We start from the raw sequence: 10,092 nt of genomic DNA, 5'->3' as shown, positions 1-10,092 counted from the left end.
AGTCTTACAAATGCGTCACACGTTTTTTTGTTTGTTTTTTTTTTAATCAGAGGTGGAAACCTTTTAAATAGTTGTTAGCACGGGTGCGCTGAATGGTCATAAGAGCCAACAGAGGGCAGCACAGCAGAAAACGGCTGTCTGAGCATTTCGTCGATGTCTCACTTGAGGTTCATATATTACATGTACAGTACGTCCGTTGATCTCACTAACGTATTTCAGCGCGCCATAGTCATGAATATGCATGTTCCGTGAGACAAAACCACTAGCCTATTTGGGATCTGTGCCTTGCGAGTACTGTGAAAAGCAATTTTATAAATAATGTCGTTAGATTACGTGCTCAAACGTCTTTATGAAAACTAAAAGCCATGATTTTTTTTTATTTATTTTTTATTCAGTTTATACTTGATACTCACTAGACAGCTTATGTTGGAGCAGCCCCTTGTCAATTATATAAAAACATTTTGAGCGGGGATAATGTGGGAGAATTATGCTCCACTGTAAATGTCATACTTGGAAACAACTTTACTGATGCCCAACCACCGGTAGATGACATAATTACCCCATTTTATACGAAATAAACACTGTTTCAGAGTCTATGGTAGGCTCATGTATTTTGTGCAACCTACGGACGAGGCAAAAAGTAGGGCTCTATTCTGTCATTTGGTAGATTCGGTTTATATGAAAATTTTGAAATTTTCAGAAATGGCTGGCAGTGAATGAGTTCTAATATAGGCAATTATGGGCTTATAATGAATGGTGAAATCAAATATTACCAGTGAAGTTGACTCTTTGACAAATATTACAGTGGTAATAACTTCATAAAATAACGAACACATTTGAAGGAACTTGATTTAAGAGTCACTTTCACGAAGGTGCAGGATTTATCATCTGTAGCCACTACAGCCAGCCACAAGGGGGCCCACAATACTGAACACCAAGATCGCTAATGGAGACGTTTCCACAGAAACAGAAGAGCTAGCCAACGAGATGTGAGCATGGCCAGACAAAAGGGGATGCGAAAAGATGACTCGTCGACACTGTCAAAGGCAGTTGAATTGGCCACCGCACTCGATGAGTCACTCGACAACAGATCTATCCAGGTGTGTACATTCATGGGCAAGGCTCAAAATAAGCAGTCAAAAACACAAAACTGTGAATGGGCATTTGTGGAAAGATGCAGAGCTGCCAAATGTTACAAAATACAGACATCACTGAATGCAAATGAATTCCGCTGTTCGTGAGCTCAATTATTCAAAAATCGTTACACATTAAATTTCAAGTCTATAATTGCCATTTGAGATCATAAAATAAGAAGTATTGTGGGACCGGAGGTGTCTCAAAATTCTTTAGTACTTTTCACTTTGCACAAAACAGGAAGTTCACCACACAAAAACCACCCATTCCAAACACACCCCTCAACTATGTCGTCAACAACACTTTAGCTAACCTTCAGAGCAAAGTCGCTGCAGTCCTACACTCAACCTCCCTGTTATATTGTCCTATGTTTATTGTTGAATTACAATAAAACCTTGCTTCAAGACTCTGAGATTAACTTGCAAAAATTGCTCCTCAAAATTTGAAATTTGCCCTTTAAAGGCCCGTGATGCACGATTCAGAGTTTTTGCACATTTGCGACCCCTCTGGCGAAACGCGGAATGGAGGCCAGCGACGCGGCCAGAATCATGAGCATGCGTCATGCTCAGAGCAAAACTTGAAGTTTCTGGCCCGACCACGCCAACATTATTTCATTTTACAAGAAAATAAGGGCAACAGTCATTGTGCCACAGTAGTGCTTCCTGTCCATTATACAATTCATAATAAAACGTGTGGGTGAAAAATATGGGTATTTTAACACTTCAATTTGAGTCGTCATGCCCCTTTAAGTTAAGTCGTGATTAGCAAAGAAAAAATTATTTTGAGCAATCAACCCAGTTTGATGTCAGTGCTTTGTTTCTTGTTCAGATCTGCACAGAAGTCCTGGAGAACCTTCGGAGCGGCTACCTGAGCGACTCAAAGGAATGTGCCGAGTCGTACCGCGCCGAGTGTCACAAGCTTTACCCTTACACGTTAGCGTTCATGCCCCCTGGATACGAGGAGAACACCAAGATCGCTAATGGAGACGTTTCCACAGAAACAGAAGAGCTAGCCAACGAGATGTGAGCATGGCCAGACAAAAGGGGATGCGAAAAGGAATAGGGCCTTGCACAGAGCCTTGCGGTACGCCTGGCAGTCATTTTATAGAGCCAGACACACGGGAAGCGAAATGGATGTTTCGTTCTTTGGCTCAGCTTAAATTGGGTCTGACCCGGCATGGCTTGGCTCTTTCCCATATGCTGAAAATCAGGACTGTATGCGTGTGTGTTTGTGTGCGTGCGTGCGTGCGTGCGTGTATGTATGTCATTGGTGTGAATGAGTCTTGAGCATGTGTGCATTTTTGTTTATTTGTGATAAAGGGGAGGAAGATAACAAAATGGCCATTTTACTTTTTTAATAGCGCAACCGACCACACTGAATATTAATGGGGGGGACAACAAACAGTTATTGACAAATGTTGGAGTGAAACTGACCGGACTGGTTTCTCTGAGATGACAACCACTGGAGTTTGACTCTGCCGCTTCTACAAGCCCATCGGTTGTTTTGTTTTTTTAATTTAAATAATGAAAACAGCACACAGCTGTCACTTGGGAGCAATGGTGCGCTCAGTGAGTTTGATCCGACGGGTCAGCGGGAAGCTGAGCAAGAAAAGAGGTGATGAGGACTTGAAGTAGATGCTAAGGACATCCATCAAGCACAGGTGAATTGGGATCTGCCGTAACAATCATCTGAGCACCGGTGGGCAGACCTTCCAATCACCACTGTGTAGCAGAGTGTGACGACACCACCTGGAAGAAGAAGGCACAAGCTCCCCTGTGGTTCGAAAAGAATGGTCTGTTACTACAAATGGATCGTAGCATAGAATGAAAACTGCAAGGTTGTCTTTTGTCTGGTTCTAAATTACACTGCTACTACTACTCGACATGTACACTTAGGAGAAAGTGATGGATCTAAGCAATATCATAGATGCCTCCTGTCTATCGTGCAACAGTCATGATTTTACATAAGGATCAAGTGATCTTTTTTTTTTTCCTTTTTAAACGGCATCTACACTATAGCTCATGCAGAGGGGTCTTCCATTGAAATCCAAATGACTCTTCGGGAGGTCAGAATTTGTCATCCAAACCTGTTCTCTGGGGTTCAACATTAAAATGCAAAGATTTCAGCACCCTAAATTTGCTCAGTTTTGTTTTGTTAACCCATTTCCCTTATTTCTTGCCCTTCTTTCTCTAGTTTGGGTTCTAATGTGAAAGACTAAATCTGAGATGGCAATGTAAGATATCTCTGGATTTTTGTATTAAAACCAAACAAAAGTAAACTGTTGGGTTTCTTTATTCTTGTCTTTTTAAATTTGCATCTATTGATGTAGTCAGACTAGTGGCAACCATGTTTTTCTAATAAAACGTGCCAAGTTTAGGTACAAATAGAACATTTTATACACACAAACCTTATGAGTTTAATTTAACAGCCCATTCCATCTCTGTCCCGTTTCTGTGAGGGTTACATCATTTTGGTTGTGACCCCACAAAATGTGTAAAACCTCCCCCAATACAAATGGATCTTTGGTCAGCTATATTAGTGGGTTTGTTTTGTGTGTGTGTGGGGTGGGGGGGTCCTTCTTGAAGCAACGCTCTACATATGTTAATAAAAGAATAAGTCTTACAAATGCGTCACACGTTTTTTTTTGTGTTTTTTTTTTAATCAGAGGTGGAAACCTTTTAAATAGTTGTTAGCACGGGTGCGCTGAATGGTCATAAGAGCCAACAGAGGGCAGCACAGCAGAAAACGGCTGTCTGAGCATTTCGTCGATGTCTCACTTGAGGTTCATATATTACATGTACAGTACGTCCGTTGATCTCACTAACGTATTTCAGCGCGCCATAGTCATGAATATGCATGTTCCGTGAGACAAAACCACTAGCCTATTTGGGATCTGTGCCTTGCGAGTACTGTGAAAAGCAATTTTATAAATAATGTCGTTAGATTACGTGCTCAAACGTCTTTATGAAAACTAAAAGCCATGATTTTTTTTTTTTTTTTTTTTTATTCAGTTTATACTTGATACTCACTAGACAGCTTATGTTGGAGCAGCCCCTTGTCAATTATATAAAAACATTTTGAGCGGGGATAATGTGGGAGAATTATGCTCCACTGTAAATGTCATACTTGGAAACAACTTTACTGATGCCCAACCACCGGTAGATGACATAATTGCCCCATTTTATACGAAATAAACACTGTTTCAGAGTCTATGGTAGGCTCATGTATTTTGTGCAACCTACGGACGAGGCAAAAAGTAGGGCTCTATTCTGTCATTTGGTAGATTCGGTTTATATGAAAATTTTGAAATTTTCAGAAATGGCTGGCAGTGAATGAGTTCTAATATAGGCAATTATGGGCTTATAATGAATGGTGAAATCAAATATTACCAGTGAAGTTGACTCTTTGACAAATATTACAGTGGTAATAACTTCATAAAATAACGAACACATTTGAAGGAACTTGATTTAAGAGTCACTTTCACGAAGGTGCAGGATTTATCATCTGTAGCCACTACAGCCAGCCACAAGGGGGCCCACAATACTGACTGACTGGACTGTATCCCTTTCCCGTTTTCTCCTTCATCATCATAATCATTGTATTAGTATTATTAGTTAAAGAATAACAGCATTCATTATTTTACATTATAAACACATTCTAAACTCCTTGAGCTTTATTTTTCCACTTCGGCATTTTGAATTTCCATTTGCGTAAAAAAAAGTAAAGATAGAAAGAAAGCATGAAAAAGAAAAGAACAACACTTTTATTTTCACATCACACGTCACATTTAGATTTAACAATTAAGATGAAAATTCACACATTTATATATATATATATATAAAACAAGAAAAAAAAACCAAAAAAAGAAAGCTGCTGCGTTTTCCTCAGCTTGTTTCCGTGTTGGAGGAGGTGTGCCAAGTGCTTAGCTGTGTCCTTGAAGGCGGCGTTGCTGTGCCACAGCTTGCGTTGCGCGCACACAATGCAAGGTAGATGTTGGATGAGTCCAGTCCCGTGAGAGCTATGGAGTCCTCTCTGGAGCTGTCCACCTCTTTGGGCAGTGTCTCCTCGCTGCTGAGCAGCTGCAGGACCTTCAAAGTACTCGTGATCGGGGACTCTGCGGTGGGCAAGACCTGCCTGACACACCGACTGTGCGCCGGTCAGTTCCCCAGCTGCGTGGAGGCCACGATCGGCGTGGATTTCCGAGAGAGATTCCTTGACATCGATGGTGAGATGATCAAGGTAAGAAGACAAATGTAATCATTTGCAAGTGTGTAGTACCGTGAAATGCTTTCCAATAAGTCAGTGTCAGAGTTGCAGAATTGTTTTACCCATCACCAGGGCGTTTTGTGAAGACAAGTTATTTGTTTCTACTTGCCTGTCCACAAAGGAAGTTGATTTCATTTGGAGGAAGTTTCCAAGTTTTGCATGTGTTAAGTTGGTCAACACATGCTAATAATGCTATCTCACTCAAATTCAACCACATGAAGGAAAAGCAACCCATGTTATTGTTCCTCAAATGCTACGGAAAACATTGTTTTAATTCTTTCATTTATTGTTGAGGAACTGTAGGACGTTGACTTTTATCACAGTAATGCTACCTGGATATACAAACACCACAAGATCATATTTATGCAAGCTAAATTTAAGTGCCCACATCTACTGTAAACTGACAAATACAGTTAACAACAAACACTACTGCAGAGTTTGAAAGTGTCTTCTATTCTGTAAGAAGCTAAAGCATTGGCACAAAAGCAGTAAATGAAGTATGATGACCACAACTAATTAGTGATTTTATAATTCCCCCTCCCTGATCTACTTGGAAAATGGTTGGGAGCATTAAATCAGGTTAGTATTCAGGATCACAAATCCTTGTGAGTGGTCAGCACCGAAATTGGGCCGAGCCACATCGCCTACTTTGCGGTAACGATGTGAAACGGAACAATCGTCTCCCACGTCATTCGCCAGTTAAAATGATCAGAAGAGTTCCTCAACTGCAACATACTTACCACATAAACTGACTGTTAACATCCTACCTTCCATTTCTTTATTAGTACTCTTTCTTCGCCTTTGTAAATGTTTCCATCGGTCTTCATGTCCTGTGTCATTATGTTGCCTCTCACAGATCAGTCTTGGTACCATGACAAAGTGAGAATAACAACTGTCGGTACTGGCGATGTCGCGTTATGTTTGTCATCTTGAATACACCACACGTTATAAGAGCAATAAGCTCCCGTTTGCCAATCCCCCACCCCTCCATCAAGTGTGGGGTCTTGCACATTAAAAACAAAAATCAGTGAAATGTTAAAAAAATTGTAATTTTGTGCCCTGCTTAAGATGAGACTATCACATCTGTTGCTTTTCTTTGTTCCGTCTTGGTGGTGACTCATTTACATTCATTGTTGATGCTAGTTTGTTGGCAGTGGGTATTTCAACACATGCATGCTTTTCTGCACTTTTTCCACCCTCTCATTGTTTCCTCTTTCCTCCTCGTGTCTCTTTTGCTCTTTATAAACAGCTAGACAGCAACCAAAATGAACCTTTTACATTCTTTTTGGGTTGTGTGTGTTTGTGCGTGTTGTCTGTCTCACCAGCTCCAACTGTGGGACACAGCTGGACAAGAGCGCTTCCGTAAATCCATGGTGCAACATTTCTACCGTAACGTGCACGCAGTTCTCTTCGTGTATGACGTCACGTGTCGGACCAGCTTTAACAGCCTCTCTGTCTGGGTGGAAGAGTGCAGATGCAACTCTCTCGGCCACGACGTCCCCAGGTAACAGCATCGTCTGTTAATGTTAAAAAGGTCACCCTGGACTGATCACCTGAGGTGTCAATACAGGGTTAACTTTTGTCTTTCACTCTAGGTCAGCAAGGATTAGCGTTGCCAACTGTCTCGTATTTTGGGCTAAATTGTTATGTCCCGTACGGGACGTCAAAAGTCCCGTAAAATAATTCTCAATTCTTACACTAAATGCAGCAAACGGCATCTTTGCCATTTTTGGACCACGGGTGCTCCCATAGGTTGGCAAGTAACAAGGAAGTTGCTCGTAGCCAATAAAATGAGTCGCTGGGTGTGACGTTATGTGGAGATCTTGCAAGGTCAGAGAGGCAACTAGAGAGAGAGAGAGGCACTTCCTGGTTTCGTCACAGCTTCATGTCGCCTACACTCACTCTAAACGCCAATCTTAATACGTCAGCTGTGAACGTATCAGCGGGAGCAATACAAGATGTATTCTCGTACTATTTATGAACAAATACTGCGAGAAATGTAGCTTGCTGGCAAGTTTTGCAATCAGCGTTTAACACAGAAAATCACACTCTACAGGTCCTAGATCAGCTAAAACGGCAATGTCACTAAGCACGGCACCTGTCAGCCAATCACAGGCATCAGGCATCGTCACCTGCATTTGATGTAGCGGTTTTTACTGCACAAGTGGCTAGAAAAATAATAATAATAATAATAATAATAATAATAATAATGTGTAGTGTTGTCCGGTCAGTTAGGAAGAGAGAATGGATAAACCTGTAAGAAAGAAAAGACTGTGCTGTTACAACAAGTATCTATGGGAAAAGTAAATTTGGTGAGTTACGCTCCTCTTTTGCATTTGATTTTTTTTGCACCTGTTTTTTTAGGGAAAGAGACAAATTGTGGTTTCTTTGAGGTTTAGTATGAGATTACATAATGATGGCCTGCAGTAAGGATTAAAGGGAATGTACAAACTTTGCGCATTTCGAATCTAATCAGAATATACACTGATATCACATATCATGCTCACACCACCATGACACCGTGCCGTGCACTTGTCCCTTATTTCGGGATGAGAAAGTTGGCAACCCTAGTGAGGATAGTCACCAATTTTCCTTTGATCCTGAACAATATAAGTAGTACAGTGACCCTTGCTATAATGTAGCGGTTACTCTCACTAAAATCGGTTTGTAGATGCCAGAAGATGGTGGCAAAGTACTGAAAACGGAAAGGATCATAGAAAAGGCTTTTCTGATGTTTCCAGGAGTTCAAATGTTCACAGTGGCAAGGTACAGGGCTCAGGTAATGACCAGCGCAAATATCTCTGGCATCTTATTCCCTGACTTTCCTTTTAAACCGATTTAGTATCAAAATAAGAACATACCGGGCAACATCATTATCCAGGTCATGTGATCACAATGCTGTATCCTGTGCGTAAACTACAGCCACCTCCGTTCATTTGAATGGGAGTTTGCTGATGTAATGGGCAAGCGAAGGACTGTCTTCTATCCCAAATACTATGCCAATTCTGTTCAGAGTAAAATCCTCAACACATCTGGTTGCATGTCACTCCATGTGGGAGTGGGGCGGTGAGTGTGGCCTGTCTTGATGTGGGCTAAAGTGCACTTAGCACACAACATGTAGATGGATGGCCTGGTAGCATGAAAGTCAGCTGGATGTTTACTGTCCAGGTTTGGGACCGTCCACAAATTATATTTCGAGCGTGACCAATGTCAATGGTGACTTGACTGGTAATTTGAGCCTCTGTAACACGCAACTTGCCAACGGTCCTGAACTTTGACTCTCTACGCGCCGGCTGAATATGTCCTAGTTTTCGAGCCACACTTTCAACCTCACTTTTGGCTGGACACAAATGTTTGGCGAGTCTCCTGTGGCTGTACTACTTTTGAAGAAGTGCTTCTTTGTTAGCGGGCATAATTCCACCTTTGATGTCCGCCGTCAATAATTCTCTTTGTACTTATTGGCAGCAGTGTTATTCTATGTGTTTTACGTACGCGATACGTCACAATGATCACGTAACTGTCCAACAATGACCATGATATTGTACTTAATGCAGAAGTATTCATAAAAAGTACTATAAAATCATAATCGCTCAACATCAATTGACAATTTTTTCAGGGAAGTGTTGAAATTAACCATTTCACAGAATATCTAATTAGTTTTTCATAAATCTTGTGTTGCTCGAAGTCATTTAACTCCCTTTTGGTATTTGCGCACATTAATAAAATAAATAGACTTACATGGGTTGTTAGTATCTTCATAAATGGTTCCCTCGCACAAGGTGCATTTATTGAACGTCAACAACACAAGACATCACAAATGCAGATGAAAAAAACAAACAAACAAACTCCAGTGATGAATTAAACCTCATAACAACAACGCAAAGATGCCACATGATGACCCCAAAATAATATTTTTATTGGTTTGGCCTGTGCGCAACAGCAAATAGGTAAGTTTTCTGGGGGGAAAATAGAAGATGTGTTCCATTGGAAAAATTCATCAAATAAATAGGGTTGGGTTTAACAAAATTGAATAATCAATATCAATTCATAAAACCATGAATCGATTATTTTAATATCTCCTTTTCTCATAAATTCTTAAGAAAATATCATTTTTAAGGGCTTTTTTTTTCTTGAAATTTACTGTTCACATAAATTTCAAAGTATTTTCTTACATTTAAGAAAGACCTGTCTTAAGGCCTGAGTTTATCATTTCTAATTGAAATGTTAGAAAACATGCCTCGTTTTTATGCTGACTGCTTAATTAACAGGTTCCTGGTTGGGAACAAGACCGACCTCCGTGATGTCATCGAGGCCGACGACCTGGTGAGCCAGGAACAGGCGAAGAACTTTGCCAAGACTCACAACATGATGTTTTTTGAGACATCAGCCAAATCCAGCAGCAGGCCACGAGGTGTCGGGGACGTGCCCTGTCAGCAGGATAAGGTGGAGGACATCGTCAATGCCGTCGGTGCCAGACTAAAGAGACAGACCAATCCCGGCGCAGCATACAACCTCACATACAGCGGCTCTTTTAAAGTTTTCAATAAAAAACCAGAGGAGAAAGAAATGTGGAGCTGCTGCTGAAAGAGAGAACAAGAGACTTTCATATTTATACTTTTATATGTCACACTTTCAAACGTATATTTTGTAATCGTGTTTATTATTTGCCAAATAAAGTAATGTGAATGGAGA

At 40.8% G+C, this 10,092-nt stretch overlaps 2 protein-coding genes across 2 annotated transcripts; both read left to right on the top strand.

Annotated features, from left to right (window-relative positions):
* Positions 1-958: 958 nt before the first annotated feature.
* On the top strand, positions 959-3,412 carry LOC144020522 (N-alpha-acetyltransferase 15, NatA auxiliary subunit-like). Its single transcript, XM_077524084.1, has 2 exons — positions 959-1,100; positions 1,963-3,412. Exons 1-2 carry the CDS (start codon positions 996-998, stop codon positions 2,158-2,160), a joined length of 303 nt encoding a protein of 100 aa, XP_077380210.1. The 5' UTR covers positions 959-995; the 3' UTR covers positions 2,161-3,412.
* Positions 3,413-5,022: 1,610 nt separating this feature from the next.
* LOC144020795 (ras-related protein Rab-33B-like) lies at positions 5,023-10,092 on the top strand. The gene is made up of 3 exons (XM_077524596.1): positions 5,023-5,373; positions 6,726-6,904; positions 9,669-10,092. The coding sequence occupies exons 1-3, from the start codon at positions 5,125-5,127 to the stop codon at positions 9,982-9,984; spliced, it is 744 nt and encodes a 247-aa protein (XP_077380722.1). The 5' UTR covers positions 5,023-5,124; the 3' UTR covers positions 9,985-10,092.

Source organism: Festucalex cinctus, chromosome 6, assembly GCF_051991245.1.
Source record: "Festucalex cinctus isolate MCC-2025b chromosome 6, RoL_Fcin_1.0, whole genome shotgun sequence".
Lineage (NCBI taxonomy): Eukaryota > Metazoa > Chordata > Actinopteri > Syngnathiformes > Syngnathidae > Festucalex > Festucalex cinctus.
This window is presented reverse-complemented; position numbering and strand designations above follow the sequence as displayed.

Bases quoted from the DNA above. Each gene is read 5' to 3' on its own strand.
- LOC144020522 (XM_077524084.1), top strand. From the start codon at position 996: ATGGCCAGACAAAAGGGGATGCGAAAAGATGACTCGTCGACACTGTCA. The intron at 1,101-1,962 runs GTGTGTACATTC...TTTCTTGTTCAG, and splicing joins TCGACAACAGATCTATCCAG to ATCTGCACAGAAGTCCTGGA.
- LOC144020795 (XM_077524596.1), top strand. From the start codon at position 5,125: ATGTTGGATGAGTCCAGTCCCGTGAGAGCTATGGAGTCCTCTCTGGAG. The intron at 5,374-6,725 runs GTAAGAAGACAA...CTGTCTCACCAG, and splicing joins TCGATGGTGAGATGATCAAG to CTCCAACTGTGGGACACAGC. The intron at 6,905-9,668 runs GTAACAGCATCG...CTTAATTAACAG, and splicing joins CTCGGCCACGACGTCCCCAG to GTTCCTGGTTGGGAACAAGA.